Source organism: Oncorhynchus kisutch, linkage group LG25, assembly GCF_002021735.2.
Source record: "Oncorhynchus kisutch isolate 150728-3 linkage group LG25, Okis_V2, whole genome shotgun sequence".
In the NCBI taxonomy this organism is placed as follows: Eukaryota; Metazoa; Chordata; class Actinopteri; order Salmoniformes; family Salmonidae; genus Oncorhynchus; species Oncorhynchus kisutch.
Genome location: NC_034198.2, coordinates 44,864,699 through 44,882,853, shown reverse-complemented (window position 1 = coordinate 44,882,853; position 18,155 = coordinate 44,864,699). Strand labels below are relative to the sequence as shown.

At 42.2% G+C, this 18,155-nt stretch overlaps 1 protein-coding gene across 2 annotated transcripts in view; it reads left to right on the top strand.

The window, feature by feature from the left end:
* The first annotated feature begins 1,237 nt into the window (after positions 1-1,237).
* The window catches only part of LOC109884163 (kelch domain-containing protein 3-like), a 128,922-nt gene continuing 112,004 nt past the window's right edge, over positions 1,238-18,155 (top strand). Inside the window, exons 1-2 of one of the 2 annotated variants that reach the window (XM_031804605.1) lie at positions 1,238-1,349; positions 17,057-17,356. In XM_031804605.1, the coding sequence (XP_031660465.1) occupies positions 17,203-17,356 (154 nt within the window). In that variant the 5' untranslated portion in view covers positions 1,238-1,349; positions 17,057-17,202. The remainder of the gene's footprint in view (positions 1,350-17,056; positions 17,357-18,155) is intronic. The other variant, XM_031804606.1, reaches the window with a different exon arrangement.

Sequence of the window (18,155 nt, the reverse complement as noted above, 5' to 3'; positions counted from 1 at the left end):
GTTATTTCATAGTTTTGATGTCTTCACTATTATTCTACAGAGTAGAAAATTGTTTAAAAAAATAAAGAAAAACCCTGGAATGACTAGATGTGTCCAAACTTTTGGTTGTTACTGAATATGTACAGTACATAGCTACCTCAATTACCCCGTACACCTGCACATCGACTTGGTACATGTACTCTCTGTATGTAGCCATGTTATTTTCTACTCCTTATATACTGTATAGCCATGTTATTTTCTACTCCTTATATACTGTATAGCCATGTTATTTTCTACTCCTTATATACTGTATAGCCATGTTATTTTCTACTCCTTATATACTGTATAGCCATGTTATTTTTAATAGTTATTCTCTGTGCCACTATTTCTATTTTTTTTGTGGCCGGTCGAGGGCGGACGCCTCGATGGGAATGGAGTCCCTAGAGAAAGAAAGATCAAGATGGTGGAAAAAAGAGGAGGTGGTTTGTTAATGAATGAGTCATTGTCTGTTCTTTTGAGTTTTGAAGTTGAGTCTTTACCTGACAAAGAGAAGTTAGGATATATAAGTCATCCTGTATGAGTGTATGTGCTGAATACATTACGGTGTTACAGGTGTCACGATTATGGGCATGTGGCAGCAGTGTGTAGGAGGGAGGGTCCAAGGTGTGAGAAATGTGCAGAAGGGCATGAGACAAAGGAATGTGTAGTATTGGGGAAAGTAGTGGAATGTGTGAATTGTAGGGATGCCCATGGAGCTGGTGGATCAGACACGTCCCGTGCGAGAGAGGGTCAGAGTAGACCAGAAGTTGTCATATGCTGAGGCAGTGAAGAAAGTAGAGGAAGATGGGTTATAAGGGAGGAGTGGTGAGAGTAGTAGAGATATACCAGTACAGAGGGATAGGACAAAAAATGATATACGTTTCAGTAAGATTGGATTTTTAGCATTTATAGCAATGGTTATCAACTGTTATCAACTGAGGTTGTGGTGGCAGCTGCAGAGAGGTGTTTGGGTGTGTGAGACTTGACAGCAGAACACAGGGTGTGTTAAGTGGTGATGTCTCATCCTTTCAGGGTGATGGCATGAGGTAGGAATAAATACTTTTCATTAGTGGAGTAGGGGGGCGGTGTTCATTTTATTTTGTATAATTTTGAAGAGAGTGAGTATAGTATTAGATGATAGGCTATTTATTTAGGACATCTTTTTTTTCCCTCAAGTAAAGTATTTAGGGAGTTGTACTCCAGTCTTGTAGGGGGCGGTAATGCAACACATTGGATTCCAAGCACCGTTAAACCTCAGAAAAAGAAGAAGTTAAACCTCAGAAGAAGAAGACTTCCCGAGGGCTGAGAGGAGAGTGGATCCAGCGTCCAAGGTAACGTCGGTTAACAAACATACATGTTTGCGCTAATACGCTGAGTTACATCTGTTATTAATACACACACATATATATATATCTGGCTCACCCGTGGAAGTTGGTGATGTCAGTGGTTGAATAGATCTCCCGTTGGTCGTTAGCTTAGCCACCGTGTGGGTTGCTGTCTATTTAGCCACAAAGAAGCTACTTTACAGTTGGACAAAGTTGTATATGCGTTTCCTCTCTAACTAGTTTTTAGTCACGTTCAATGTTGTCTAACGTTAGTTATATCCGAACTAAGGGTAATGTTAGTTAAGTTGGCGAACTAGCTGGTTTACGAAGCTTTCTGGCTTCTATTGATACAGAATGAGGTGTTTGCTAAGAGACAACTAGATGTAGGTGAGTTAACTAGAAGTTGTTAGTTAACCAGGAACATTTGCCCAGTTGACTGTTTATTCGTACTAGAGTTACTATAGTCGTCAAAATAAGCTGCGTGGACTTTATAAAGATGTGTGAACATTATTCAGATGTGTTTTAAATGTATTATTCCCGATGTGTGGACATTTTGAATCAGTAAAATCAACCTAGTTGGCTGGTTTGCTACTCTAGCCAGGTAACGTTAGTTAACATGACCTACTTATGGGCATGTGGCAGCAGTGTGTAGGAGGGAGGGTCCAAGGTGTGAGAAAGCTAGATTTATTTGTCAGCTAGCAGCACTGGTACACTACAGGATCAATGAGTTAACCAGGTAACTTTCATAGCTAAACAACCATCAATAACTATGGATTTTTCTGATTTAATTAAGATAAACTTATGTATTTGGTTAAGTCAATTAGATTATGCCAATTGATTGCACAGTTAATTTAAAGGTTAAATAAAAATGTCAGAATATTTAGGCAAGTTAGGTGTCTAACTCATTGATGCTGCTTTGACACAGACGTTTAGCCAGCTAGATTTTGAAACTCAGATCTTAGCTAGCAGCTATCTGGCTAGATCGTATATTTCTTGCTATCATGCTAGCTAGATAGCTGAGGAACCATGTTATTTCCTGAAATCAGTCGGTAGTCGTGCTTTAGCAGGTGACCTGTGGTAGTGGTCTTTCTCCGTGAGGTCATCTGGAAATAGAAGGGTGTATTAATCCTCAGAGGGTTTATTTATGAGCGCTGTTTAAGGTTAGAGGTGGTTGGAACAGCGGAAACACTGGTTGAGAGAGGATCAGAGCTACAGATGTGATTCTCCACTACCCTTTACAGGATAGGTTCATTTTCAACCGACTTTAACTTGGCAACGCTATCTTCCTTCTCAAACGTATCTTCTAAAATGTCTGTGTTGGAATTTAGAAAATATTATTATTATTGTTTTTTGCTCCATGAATTAATTCAGCAATGTGTATGCTGCTGCCTTGTCTATATTACATCTTCTCTCAAGACTTTCTATAATAGTGACAAGCTACTCGAATGACCATGACGTTTTTTAAAACCCAAAATTGTACAATTCCACATCCATTCACAATGCAGAATAATGATTATGTTATGTATATTTGACCTCTAGGGTTGGACAATGAAATGACGTCTACCTCAAGCCTTGAGACAGAACGCAGTAACAGTCACATGTCAATAGTGACATATGACAACTTTTCAGACAATTAAAAACAGTGCTGCATCAGGTCTTTTTCAGACAGAATTATGCTCTTGTGTAAAATGTTCTGTAGGGTTTCCTTGATGACAACAATTGTCACTGCTGTGTTTTCTACACACTTTTTTTATGTTATGATGGCTAGATGTGTTTTATTTCTACTAGATGTCTTGGTAAGTCACAGTATTTAACAAACTTTGAAGTACTTTTCTTAGGAGAGTGGTCTGCGTACAGTCTAGCAGGCTGCACGCTGCAGCTCAATATGATTTGATTGACAGTTCTGGCTGCCTAGTGATGGACTTTACTTGATGTCAAATGTCAGTTAAATCACTAGAGAATGTTTTTTTGTTGTCAGCATTTAAAAAACGTAGTGTAGCCAACACTAAGAGACAGACATGCCGTAGCCGAGGCGCTTTCAAGGTGCCACATTCCATTATTATGTCTGAAAAGCGTGAGAGAAAACGTAGGGTATGCTACTCTGGCCCGAAGACATCAGTGCCATGAATAGGCTAGGATATTCTACACTCAACATACCAGACTGAACAGACACGGGCACCATTAGTGATGAGGCCAGTGTGAGGGAGAGGAAGGCACTATTAGTGAAGAGACCTGGCACCATTAGTGAAGAGCACGAGGCCAGTGCGAGGGAGAGGAAGGCACCATTAGTGACGAGGCCAGGGAGAGGAAGGCACCATTAGTGACGAGGCCAGGGAGAGGAAGGCACCATTAGTGACGAGGCCAGTGCGAGGGAGAGGAAGGCACCATTAGTGACGAGGCCAGTGCGAGGGAGAGGAAGGCACCATTAGTGACGAGGCCAGTGCGAGGGAGAGGAAGGCACCATTAGTGACGAGGCCAGTGCGAGGGAGAGGGAGGCACCATTAGTGACGAGTCCAGTGCGAGGGAGAGGGAGGCACCATTAGTGACGAGGCCAGTGCGAGGGAGAGGAAGGTCATCTGCATCTCGCACTGTTTTGCATGCCTTGCAAATTCACTAAGTAGCCTAAAGTAACTTCCCCATGGCCTTTATAACCTGTCGGCTGTAACTTCCCCATGGCCTTTATACCCTGTCGGCTGTAACTTCCCCTAGGCCTTTATACCCTGTCGGCTGTAACTTCCCCTAGGCCTTTATACCCTGTCGGCTGTAACTTCCCCTAGGCCTTTATACCCTGTCGGCTGTAACTTCCCCTAGGCCTTTATACCCTGTCGGCTGTAACTTCCCCTAGGCCTTTATACCCTGTCGGCTGTAACTTCCCCTAGGCCTTTATACCCTGTCGGCTGTAACTTCCCCTAGGCCTTTATACCCTGTCGGCTGTAACTTCCCCTAGGCCTTTATACCCTGTCGGCTGTAACTTCCCCTAGGCCTTTATACCCTGTCGGCTGTAACTTCCCCATGGCCTTTATACCCTGTCGGCTGTAACTTCCCCATGGCCTTTATACCCTGTCGGCTGTAACTTCCCCATGGCCTTTATACCCTGTCGGCTGTAACTTCCCCATGGCCTTTATACCCTGTCGGCTGTAACTTCCCCATGGCCTTTATACCCTGTCGGCTGTAACTTCCCCATGGCCTTTATACCCTGTCGGCTGTAACTTCCCCATGGCCTTTATACCCTGTCGGCTGTAACTTCCCCATGGCCTTTATACCCTGTCGGCTGTAACTTCCCCATGGCCTTTATACCCTGTCGGCTGTAACTTCCCCATGGCCTTTATACCCTGTCGGCTGTAACTTCCCCATGGCCTTTATACCCTGTCGGCTGTAACTTCCCCATGGCCTTTATACCCTGTCGGCTGTAACTTCCCCATGGCCTTTATACCCTGTCGGCTGTAACTTCCCCATGGCCTTTATACCCTGTCGGCTGTAACTTCCCCATGGCCTTTATACCCTGTCGGCTGTAACTTCCCCATGGCCTTTATACCCTGTCGGCTGTAACTTCCCCATGGCCTTTATACCCTGTCGGCTGTAACTTCCCCATGGCCTTTACTAGAGGTCAACCGATTTATGATTTTTCAACACCGATACCGATTAATCAGCCGATTTTATTTATTATTTTTTATACATGTATTTGTAATAATGACAATTACAACAATACTGAATTAACACTTATTTAAATGTAATATAATACATCAATAAAATCAATTTAGCCTCAAGTAAATAATGAAACATGTTCAATTTGGTTTAAATAATGCAAAAACAAAGTGTTGGAGAAGAAAGTAAAAGTGCAATATGTACTATGTAAGAAAGCTAACATTTCAGTTCATTGCTCAGAACATGAGAACATATGATAGCTGGTGGTTCCTTTTAATATGAGTCTTCAATATTCCCAGGTAAGAAGCTTTAGGTTGTAGTTATTATAGTAATTATAGGACTATTTCCCTCTATACCATTTGTATTTAATTAACCGTTGACTATTGGATGTTCTTATAGTCACTTTAGTATTGCCAGTGTAACAGTATAGCTTCCGTCCCTCTCCTCGCTCCTCCCTGGGCTCGAATCAGCAACACAACGACAACAGCCACCACATCGAAGCAGCGTTACCCACGCAGAGGAAGGGAAACAACCACCCCAAGGCTCAGAGCGAGTAGCGTGCGCTAACTAGCCAGCCATTTCACTTCGGTCACACCAGCCTCATCTCGGGAGTTGATAGGTTTGAAGTCATAAACAGCGCGATGTTGGATGCACAACGAAGAGCTGCTGGCAAAACGCACTAAAGTGCTGTTTGAATGTTTACGCGCCTGCTTCTTGCCTACCACCGCTCAGTCAGATACTTAGATGCTTGTATGCTCAGTCAGATTATATGCAACTCAGGACACGCTAGATAAACTAGTAATATCATCAACCATGTGTAGTTAACTAGTGATTATGATATTGTTTATTATAAGATAAGTTTAATGCTAGCTAGCAACTTACCTTGGCTTACTGCATTTGCGTAACAGGCAGTCAGTCTCCTTGTGGAATGCAACGAGAGAGGCAGGTTGTTATTGCGTTGGACTAGTTAACTGTAAAGGTTGCAAGATTGGATCCCCTGAGCTAACAAGGTGAAAATCTGTCATTCTGCCCCTGAACGAGGCAGTTAACCCACCGTTTCTAGGCCGTCATTAAAAATAAGTGTGTTCTTAACTGACTTGCCAAGTTAAATAAAGATTAAATAAAGGTGTAAAAAAAAAAGAAGAGAAAAAATAGGTAAGTCGGCGCCAAAAAAAATACAGATTTCCGATTGTTATGAACTTGAAATCTGTCCTAAATAATCGGCCATTCCGATTAATCGGTCGACCTCTACTCTACTTTATACCCTGTCGGCTATAACTTCCCCTAGGCCTTTATAGACTGTCGGCTAGAACGCTGAAATGATGTTTTGTGATAACTGCCTGAAAAAACGGTTAGGGATTTTTCTTAACGTTAAGGATCCCAACTGCGTTTAAACGTTTTAACATTAAAACGTTCACACCCCTAGTAGAAGTCCTCAATGTCCATGTTAAAATGGGTCCATGATGAGTCCTCTCTCTATAACAACATTGATATCAAGTCAGGTTTTTTTTCAAGGTTTTGCTGAAATGCCACTTATCAGTGCATTCGTAACAACCTAACAACTTCTATTAGATCAAATAATCCAGCAAGGAGCATATTAGAAATTAAATAATTTTGTTGACCACAATCTCATTGACCTCCATACACAAATTCTTCATTTTGTAGGCTTATTTTTCATGGGCAGAGTAAAACCTCTCGCTTCGCGTCTTCCTCTGACTTCTTTCATTGATTGAGACAGGTGATGGCTATCATGACGTGGCACTTTGGGGTGGACCAACCTGTCTCAGATCAAAGATTTGAAATCGACCCAACAGCTGTGTTGGATTACTTCATGGAGTGTTTTCAGAGCATTTTCTAAATTCAAACAAACCACCTGCAACTGGACACAGACATTATATATATACCCATCGCCTTGGTCTTGATGTCTTGAGACATGCAATTGAGACGTCTCAAGATGTCTAACGTCTTAAACATTTTGAAGACATGTCAATGCAATGTCCGGAGACATTTTCTGTGCCTCTTCAAGACATGTCAAATAGTGCTACGTCTTGAGACATTTTAGGAATGTTGGACTTTTTGAAATTCATGGAACATTCTTCAGTCAACTCAGTTGATGCAAGAAATGACAATCTGTCAAACCTGGAGGATTTACAAACTGTTTTTTTCTACTTCAGGTAAGCAAGCAAAGCATTTTAATTCTGGTCTTTTCTGTGCAGTTTTATTAAATAGACGTTACATAAAAATAAAATATATACAGTTGCAGTCGGAAGTTTACATACACTCAGGTTGGAGTCATTAACTATTTTACATACACTCAGGTTGGAGTCATTAACTATTTTACATACACTCAGGTTGGAGTCATTAACTATTTTACATACACTCAGGTTGGAGTCATTAACTATTTTACATACACTCAGGTTGGAGTCATTAACTATTTTACATACACTCAGGTTGGAGTCATTAAAACTAGTTTACATACACTCAGGTTGGAGTCATTAAAACTAGTTTACATACACTCAGGTTGGAGTCATTAAAACTAGTTTACATACACTCAGGTTGGAGTCATTAAAACTAGTTTACATACACTTAGGTTGGAGTCATTAAAACTAGTTTACATACACTTAGGTTGGAGTCATTAAAACTAGTTTACATACACTTAGGTTGGAGTCATTAAAACTAGTTTACATACACTTAGGTTGGAGTCATTAAAACTAGTTTACATACACTTAGGTTGGAGTCATTAAAACTAGTTTACATACACTTAGGTTGGAGTCATTAAAACTAGTTTACATACACTTAGGTTGGAGTCATTAAAACTAGTTTACATACACTTAGGTTGGAGTCATTAAAACTAGTTTACATACACTTAGGTTGGAGTCATTAAAACTAGTTTACATACACTTAGGTTGGAGTCATTAAAACTAGTTTACATACACTTAGGTTGGAGTCATTAAAACTAGTTTACATACACTTAGGTTGGAGTCATTAAAACTAGTTTACATACACTCAGGTTGGAGTCATTAAAACTAGTTTACATACACTCAGGTTGGAGTCATTAAAACTAGTTTACATACACTCAGGTTGGAGTCATTAAAACTAGTTTACATACACTCAGGTTGGAGTCATTAAAACTAGTTTACATACACTCAGGTTGGAGTCATTAAAACTAGTTTACATACACTCAGGTTGGAGTCATTAAAACTAGTTTACATACACTCAGGTTGGAGTCATTAAAACTAGTTTACATACACTCAGGTTGGAGTCATTAAAACTAGTTTACATACACTCAGGTTGGAGTCATTAAAACTAGTTTACATACACTCAGGTTGGAGTCATTAAAACTAGTTTACATACACTCAGGTTGGAGTCATTAAAACTAGTTTACATACACTCAGGTTGGAGTCATTAAAACTAGTTTACATACACTCAGGTTGGAGTCATTAAAACTAGTTTACATACACTCAGGTTGGAGTCATTAAAACTAGTTTACATACACTCAGGTTGGAGTCATTAAAACTAGTTTACATACACTTAGGTTGGAGTCATTAAATCTCATTTTTCAACCACTCCACAAATGTCTTAACAAACTATAATTTTGGCAAGTTGGTTAGGACATCTACTTTGTGCATGACACAAGTAATGTTTCCAACAATTGGTTACAGACAGATTATTTCCCTTATAATTCACTGTATCACAATTCCAGTGGGTCAGAAGTTTACATGCACTAAGTTGACTGTGCCTTTAAACAGCTTGGAAAATTCCAGAAAATGATGTCATGACTTTAGAAGCTTCTGATAGGCTAATTGACATCATTTGAGTCAATTGGAGGTGAACCTGTGGATGGATTTCAAGGCCTACCTTCAAACTCAGTGCCTCTTTGCTTGACATCATGGGAAAATCAGAAGAAATCAGCGATGACCTCAGAAAAAAAATTGTCGACCTCCACAAGTCTGGACCAATTTCCAAATGCCCGAAGGTACCACTTTCATCTGTACAAACAATAGTACCCAAGTATAAACACCATGGGACCACGCACCTGTCATACCACTCAGGAAGGAGATGCATTCTGTCTCCTCGAGACGAAAGTACTTTGGTGCAAATTAATCCCAGAACAACAGCAACGGACCTTGTGAAGATGCTGTAGGAAACGGGTACAAAAGTCCTTAAAAACAAGAGTCCTTTTTCGACAACCTGAAAGGCCGCTCAGCAAGGAAGAAGCCACTGTACCAAAACCGCCATTAAAAAAAAGCCAGACCGCGGTTTGCAACTGCACATGAGAACAAAGATTGTACTTTTTGGAGAAATGTCCTTTTGTCTGATGAAATAAAAATAGAACTGTTTGGCCATGATGACCATTGTTATGTTTTGAGGAAAAAGGTGGAGGCTTGCAAGCTGAAGAACACCATCCCAACCGTGAAGCATGGAGATGGCAGCATCATGTTGTGGGGGTGCTTTGCTGCTGGAGGGACTGGTGCACTTCACGAAATAGATGGCATCATGAGGGGGGAAAAGTATGTGGATATATTGAAGCAACATCTCAAGACATCAGGAAGTTAAAGCTTGGTCACGAATGGGTCTTCCAAATGGACAATGACCCCAAGCATACTTCCAAATTTGTGGCAAAATGCCTTAAGAACAACAAAGTCAAGGTATTGAAGTGGCCATCACAAAGCCCTACCTCAATCCTATAGAACATTTGTGGGCAGAACTGAAAAAGCGTGTGCAGACATCAGCTCTGTCAGGAGGAATGGGCAAAAATTCACCCAACTTATTGTGGGAAGCCCGTCCGTGGAAGGCTGCCCGACACGTTTGACCCAAGTTAAACAATTTAAGGTCAATGCTACCAAATACTAATGGAGTGTATGTAGACTTCTGACCCACTGGAATTGTTATACAGTGTAATTATAAGTGACATAATCTGTCTAAACAATTAATGGAAAAATTACTTGTCATGCACAAAGTAGATATCCTAACCGACTTGCCAAAACTATAGTTTAACAAGAAATTTGTGGAATAGTTGAAAAAAAGTGTTCAACTGTGCGTGTGTTTTATATAGACAGACCCAGTCAAAAATGTACATCATTCAAGGGTTTTTGTTTACTTTTCGATTTTCAACATTGTAGAATAATTGTGAAGATATCAGAATTACGAAATTACACACATGGAATCATGTAGTAACCAAAAAAGTGTTTAATCAAACTAAATTTTTGATTCTTCAAAGGAGCTACCCTTTGCCTTGACAGCTTTACACACTCTTGGCACTCTCTCAACCAGCTTCACCTGGAATGCTTTTCCAACAGTCTTGAAGGAGTTCCCACATATGCTGAGTACTTGTTGGCTGCTTTTCCTTCACTCTGTGGTCCAACTCATCCCAAACCATCTCAATTTGGTTGAGGTCGGGGGATTTTGGAGGCCAGGTCATCTGATGCAGCACTCCATCACTCTCCTTGTTGGTGAAATAGCAAATACACAGCCTGGAGGTGTGTGTTTGGTCATTGTCCTGCTGAAAAACAAATAATAGTCCCACTAAGCGCAAACCAGATGGGATGGCGTATCGCTGCAGAATGCTGTGTTAGCCATGCTGGTTAAGTGTGCCTTGTCACCAACAGATCATCGGTTCACCTACTCTGCATCACATAAAGACAGTGGTTGGAACCAAATATCTCTAATTTGATTCATCAGACCAAAGGACAGATTTACACCAGTCTAATGCCCAGTGCTCGTGTTTCTTCTCTCTTCTTATTGGCGACCGTTAGTAGTGGTTTCTTTGCAGCAATTTGACCACGAAGGCCTGATTCATGCAGTCTCCTCTGTGTACCCTTTTTAGCTTACATGATTCCATGTGTGTTATTTAATAGTTTACAATGTAGGAAATAGTAAGAATAAAGAAAAACCCTGCAATGAGTAGGTGTCAACTTTTGACTTGTAGTGTGTGTGTGTGTCCAGACTGGACTTATGACTGCTGAACTCCAAACATGGATAGTCTGATGCAAGACTGGATGCTTATCTGCTTCTTCCTTTTACATGTGCTTTGATAGTTATTGTGTAATGAACGTGTCCTATTTGTCTTTTGACAGAATACAAGGATGGAAGACATCAGCTGTCACCCAGCAAATACAAGTGAGAGCACTTCATTTCAAAAAGAAACAAGACACATACAATGTTCCTTTCTTCCCATGAGGACAGAGTGCTTAACTGATTCATGTCAAACAGGAAGCCCTCGGACGGCAAGGCTTTCTGCTTCAGGTGAGCTATTCAGAATTAAGGTACAATAAAATGTCAGGTTAGAGGTGGAATTGTTATTGCTGTGTTTGATACGTACTGACATTGTGTTTTCCTGCAGGTTAAGAGCAGCTCTGAGATCGCCCAACAAGATATGACTATCTGTCTATAAAGACTTGAAGATAGGAGTTGTTTGGTGCTCTGTTCCACCTTTACCAAAAGCTATATTGTTGCATCTGTTATTTTGGTCAATAAATCTGGATTACTTTGATTTGGTGTGCAATACAATTTGTGTTATGGATTTGCGTGACTGTTCTCGTGTGATTTTGATTCGTATTTATAACTAATAAAACATGAAAATAGCTTCTTGTCATAATGAAACACACCTCTACTTGGCATTTTCTGTATTGACTGACCTTCATGTCTTGATGGACTGTCGTTTCTCTTTGCTAATTTGAGCTGTTTGTTCCATAATATGGACTTGGTGTTTTACCAAATAGGGCGATGTTCTGTATACCACCTCTACCATGTCACAACACAACTGATTGGCTCCAAACACTTTAGGAGGAATGTAAAATACATTCCACAAATGAACTTTTAACAAGGCACAGCTGTTAATTGAAATGCATTCCAGGTGACTACCTCATGAAGCTGGTTGAGAAAATGCCAAGACTGTGCAAAGCTGTCAGCAAGGCAAAGGGTGGCTACTTTGAAGAATCTCAAATATAAAATGATTTAATACTTTGGTTACTACATGATTCCATATGTGTTATTTAATAGTTTTAATGTCTTCACTTTTTCTACAATGTAGAGAATATTAAAAATAACCCTGGATTGAGTAGGTGTGTCCATACTTTTGACTGGTACTGTATCTCAGTACCACAGTGCATTTGGAATGTATTCAGACCCCTTCCACATTTTATTATATTACATTTTGTTATATTACATCTAAAATGAATTAAATACATTTACACACGATACCCCATAATGCATGTGCAGACCAGCTGGCTGGAGTGTTTACGGACATCTTCAATCGTTCCCTATCCCCATCTGCTCTCCCCAGATGCAAGATGGCCACCATTGTTCCTGTACCTAAGAAGGCAAAGATCACTGAACTGACTACCGCCTCGTAGCACTCAATTCTGTCGTCATGAAGTTAAGGATCATATCAACTCCACTTTGCCGGCAACCCTAGACCCATTTCAGTTTGCATACCGTCCCAACAGGTCCACAGACGATGCCATCACACTGCCCTTTCCCATCTGGACAAGAGGAATACCTATGTAAGAATGCTGTTCATTGACTTTTGCTCAGCATTCAACACCATAGTATTCTCCAAGCTCATCAATTTGGAGGCTCTGGGTCTCAACCCCGCCCTGTGCAATTGGTTTCTGGACTTCCAGGCGGGCCACCCCCAGCTGGTGACGGTACAAAAACCACTTCTCTGATCCTCAACACAGGTGCCCCACAAGGGTGCGTGCTCAGCCCCCTTTCTGTACTCCCTGTTCACCAACGACTACGTGGCCATGCACACCTCCAACTTAATTAAGTTTGCAAACGACACAACAGTAGTGGGCTTGATTACCAACAATGATGAGACAGTCTGAAGGGAGGAGGTGAGGGCCCTCGGAGTGTGATGTCAGTAAAACAACCTCTCATTCAACGTCAACGAAACACAGGAGACGATCGTGGACTTCAGGAAACAGCAGATATATGTGTTGTTTAAAAAAATATACTTCTGTGTATTGATTTTAAGAAAGGCATTAGTGTTTATGGTTAGGTACATTTGTGCAACGAATGTGCTTTTTTTGCAAATACACTTTGGTTAAATCATCACCCGTTTGGCAAAGTTGAGGTAGGCTGTGATTCAATGATAAATTATCAAGCACCGCAATGATTATATGCAACGCAGGACAAGCTAGTTAACCTAGTAATATCATCAACCATGTGTAGTTAACTAGTGATTATGTGACGATTGATTGTTTTTTTATAAGAAGTTGCTAGCTAGCATTAAACCTAACTTGGCTCCTTGGTAGCCACAAGGTCCTTTTGACACTGCACTCACGTAACAGGTGGTCAGCCTGCCACGCAGTTTCCTCATGGATTGCAATGTATCCAAAAAAGTAGATTACTGATTGTTATAATTTGAAATCGGCCATGCAGATTAATTGGTCGACCTCTAGTCTATATAAGGTCCAACAGTTTGACAGTGCATGTCAGAACAAAATCCAAGCCATGAGGTCAAAGGAAATGTCCGTAGAGCTCCCAGTCTGGATTCTGTCGAGGCACAGATCTGGGGAAGGGTACCAAAACATTTCTGCAGCATTGAAGGTCCCCAAGTACATAGTGGCCTCCATCATTGGTAAATGGAAAAAGTTTGGAACCACCAAGACTCTTCCTAGATCTGATCTGTCTTCCGGGCCAACCTGAGCAATCGGGGCAGAAGGGACTTGGTCAGGGAGGTGACAAAGAACCCGATGGTGCCTCTGACAGAGCTCCAGAGTTCCTCTGTGGAGATGGGAGAACCTTCTAGAAGGACAATCATCTTTACAGTTCTCCACCTATCAGACCTTTATGGTAGAGTGGCCAGATTAAGTCACTCCTCCGTAAAAGGCACATAACAGCCTGCTTGGAGTTTGCCAAAAGGCACCTAAAGGACTCTCAGACCATGAGAAACAAGATTCTCTGGTGTGATGAAACCAAGATTGAACTCTTTGGCCTGAATGCCAAGCCTCACGTCTGGAGGAAACCTGGCACCATGACTACGGTGAAGCATGTTGGTGGCAGCATCATGCTGTGGGGATGTTTTGTAGAGGCAGGGACTGGGAGACTAGTCAGGATCGAGGGAAAGATGAACGGAGTAAAGTACAGAGGTTGTTGATGAAATCCTGTTCCAGAGTGCTCAGGACCTCAGACTGGGTCGAAGGTTCACCTTCCAACAGGACAATGACCTTAAGCACACAGCCAAGACTATGAGGAGTGGCTTTGGGACAAGTCGCTGAATGTCCTTGAGTGGCCTAGCCACTCGAACTCGATCGAACACCTCTGGAGAGACCTGAAAATAGCTGTGCAGCAACTCTCCCCATCCAACCTGACAAAGCTCACAGGATCTGCAGAGAATTTCATTTTTAACCTTTATTTAACTAGGCAAGTCAGTTAAAGAACAAATTCTTATTTACAACAACGGCCTAGGAACAGTGAGTTAACTGCCTTGTTCAGGAGCAGAATGACAGATTTGTACCTTGTCAGCTCGGGGATTCAATCTAGCAACCTTTCGGTTATTGGCCCAACCCTCTAACCACTTGACTACCTGCCGCCCCGAGAAATACAGGTCTTCCATGCTTGTAGCGTCATACCCAAGAAGACTCAAGGCTGTAATCTCTGCCAAAGGGTCTGAATACTCTTGGAAATGTGATATTTCATTATTGTGTGTAGTTTGATGAGGGGGAAAAAAACGATTTAATACATTTTAGAATAAGGCTGTAACCTAACAAAATGTGGAAAAGGTCAAGGGGTCTGAATGCACTATAATATATATATTTAATCAGATGGGGGCTCCCTTGTCTCGCGGGGGGTGATTGCTCCGTCACTGCTTATAACTAACTATATGCTAACTATCTAAGATTTGTCAAATAAATTATATTCAGCTCAGGGCTCCAACTATGTATTAGGTTTGCTAACTTGCTAGCTAAGCAGCTAGCAAGTTAGCCTCCTTCACTCGCAACACCTTCACTAGCAACACCTTCACTAGCCTCCTTCACTCGCAACAAAGCCTCCTTCACTCACGCCGCCAAACTTACCCTAGTAAAACTGACTATCCTACCGATCCTCGACTTCGGCGATGTCATCTACAAAATTGCTTCCAACACTCTACTCAGCAAACTGGATGCAGTTTATCACAGTGCCATGCGTTTTGTCACTAAAGCACCTTATACCACCCACCACTGCGACTTGTATGCTCTAGTCGGCTGGCCCTCGCTACATATTCGTCGCCAGACCCACTGGCTCCAGGTCATCTACAAGTCCATGCTAGGTAAAGCTCCGCCTTATCTCAGTTCACTGGTCACGATGGCAACACCCATCCGTAGCACGCGCTCCAGCAGGTGTATCTCACTGATCATCCCTAAAGCCAACACCTCATTTGGCCGCCTTTCGTTCCAGTTCTCTGCTGCCTGTGACTGGAACGAATTGCAAAAATCTGTGTTATTGACTTGTTAATTGTTTACTCCATGTGTAACTCTGTGTTGTCTGTTCACACTGCTATGCTTTATCTTGGCCAGGTCGCAGTTGCAAATGAGAACTTGTTCTCAACTAGCCTACCTGGTTAAATAAAGGTGTTCTCAACTAGCCTACCTGGTTAAATAAAGGTGTTCTCAACTAGCCTACCTGGTTAAATAAAGGTGTTCTCAACTAGCCTACCTGGTTAAATAAAGGTGTTCTCAACTAGCCTACCTGGTTAAATAAAGGTGTTCTCAACTAGCCTACCTGGTTAAATAAAGGTGTTCTCAACTAGCCTACCTGGTTAAATAAAGGTGTTCTCAACTAGCCTACCTGGTTAAATAAAGGTGTTCTCAACTAGCCTACCTGGTTAAATAAAGGTGAAATAAATAAATAAATCAAGCTTCTTGGTTACAGCAGAGACAATCAATCCCCTCTTGGATCGAGATCCATGCTGCCTAAATACCGGACCTTTGTGCACAAAATATAGATACCACCCAACCCTAATGACCACCCCCTAAAATACCCTCCAAGCAGGTCCTGAGGAGCTGTCAACATCCGAGCTGAGTTCCCCTCTGTCTGCATGCTGCCTCCTCCTCAGTGTCCTTTTCTGTTAGAGCCTAACCGTTTCCTTAAATATCTGATCTCCTATACATCTAATCTCTCCTTCTACTCTGACCTCTCCTACTACTCTGACCTCTCTGATCTCTCCTACTACTCTGACCTCTGTCTGATCTCTCCTACTACTCTGACCTCTGTCGGATCTCTCCTACTACTCTGACCTCTCTGATCTCTCCTACTACTCTGACCTCTGTCTGATCTCTCCTACTACTCTGACCTCTGTCGGATCTCTCCTACTACTCTGACCTCTCCTACTACTCTGACCTCTCTGGTCTCTCCTACTCTGACCTCTCTGGTCTCTCCTACTCTGACCTCTCTGATCTCTCCTACTACTCTGACCTCTCCTACTACTCTGACCTCTCTGATCTCTCCTACTCCTCTGACCTCTCCTACTACTCTGACCTCTCCTACTACTCTGACCTTTCTCTGATCTCTCCTACTACTCTGACATCTCTCTGATCTCTCCTACTACTCTGACCTCTCCTACTACTCTGACCTCTGTCTGATCTGGCCTACTCCTCTGACCTCTGTCTGATCTCTCCTACTCCTCTGACCTCTCCTACTACTCTGACCTTTCTCTGATCTCTCCTACTACTCTGACATCTCTCTGATCTCTCCTACTACTCTGACCTCTCCTACTACTCTGACCTCTCCTACTACTCTGACCTCTGTCTGATCTGGCCTACTCCTCTGACCCTGTCTGATCTCTCCTACTCCTCTGACCTCTCCTACTACTCTGACCTTTCTCTGATCTCTCCTACTACCCTGATCTCTCTCTCTCTGATCTCTCCTACTCCTCTGACCTCTGTCTGATCTCTCCTACTACTCTGACCTTTCTCTGATCTCTCCTACTACTCTGACATCTCTCTGATCTCTCCTACTACTCTGACATCTCTCTGATCTCTCCTACTACTCTGACATCTCTCTGATCTCTCCTACTACTCTGACATCTCTCTGATCTCTCCTACTTCTCTGACCTCTGTCTTTGTGTTTCTTTCTTTCCCCAGGTCTGTTTGAGGGTGAATGGGGTGACAGCAGAAGAGAGGGTAATGGACTAGTACAGGGTGACAGGCTGCCAGGGAGCCGAGAGGAGGACAGGTGAGGAGTGGTGCTATTGGAGCTTTAGCTGCTAGCGGAACGCTATTAGTGTGGGATGTTACGCTGGACAACCCACCTGGAAGGAGGGCCGCGGAGGGTGAACCATGCTGCTGTCTCCGTGGGACACAAGGTGTTCTCCTTCGGAGGGTACTGCTCTGGAGAGGACTACGAGACGCTGAGACAGATAGATGTACACATCTTTAACACAGGTAGGTTACTGTTGTAGACTTTCTAAAGAACTGGTAGGACTGTCTAGGGCTACATCAGATAATGTGTGCATGGGGACTGAGGAGGACTAGGATACACTGACACAGATAGATGTAAATGTCTTCAACACAAGTAGGTTGACGGAAATGGTACTGTGAAGGAAGTAGTTCAGGAAACAATATTGAAACCAGTTAATCTTCATGTATGATTTCTGACATTACTGTCTTCTCTTGGTCTAAATCACTAACACACATCCTGAGGATTTCCTTTACCTGTTGATTTGTCTCCTAAATCACTACCACTCTGGTCAGCTTAACGTGTGTATGTCCTGTACCTGTTGATATGTCTCCTAAATCACTACCACTCTGGTCAGCTTAACGTGTGTATGTCCTATACCTGTTGATATGTCTCCCTAAATCACTACCACTCTGGTCAGCTTAACGTGTGTATGTCCTGTACCTGTTGATATGTCTCCTAAATCACTACCACTCTGGTCAGCTTAACGTGTGTATGTCCTGTACCTGTTGATATGTCTCCTAAATCACTACCACTCTGGTCAGCTTAACATGTGTATGTCCTGTACCTGTTGATATGTCTCCCTAAATCACTACCACTCTGGTCAGCTTAACGTGTGTATGTCCTGTACCTGTTGATATGTCTCCTAAATCACTACCACTCTGGTCAGCTTAACATGTGTATGTCCTGTACCTGTTGATATGTCTCCCTAAATCACTACCACTCTGGTCAGCTTAACGTGTGTATGTCCTGTACCTGTTGATATGTCTCCCTAAATCACTACCA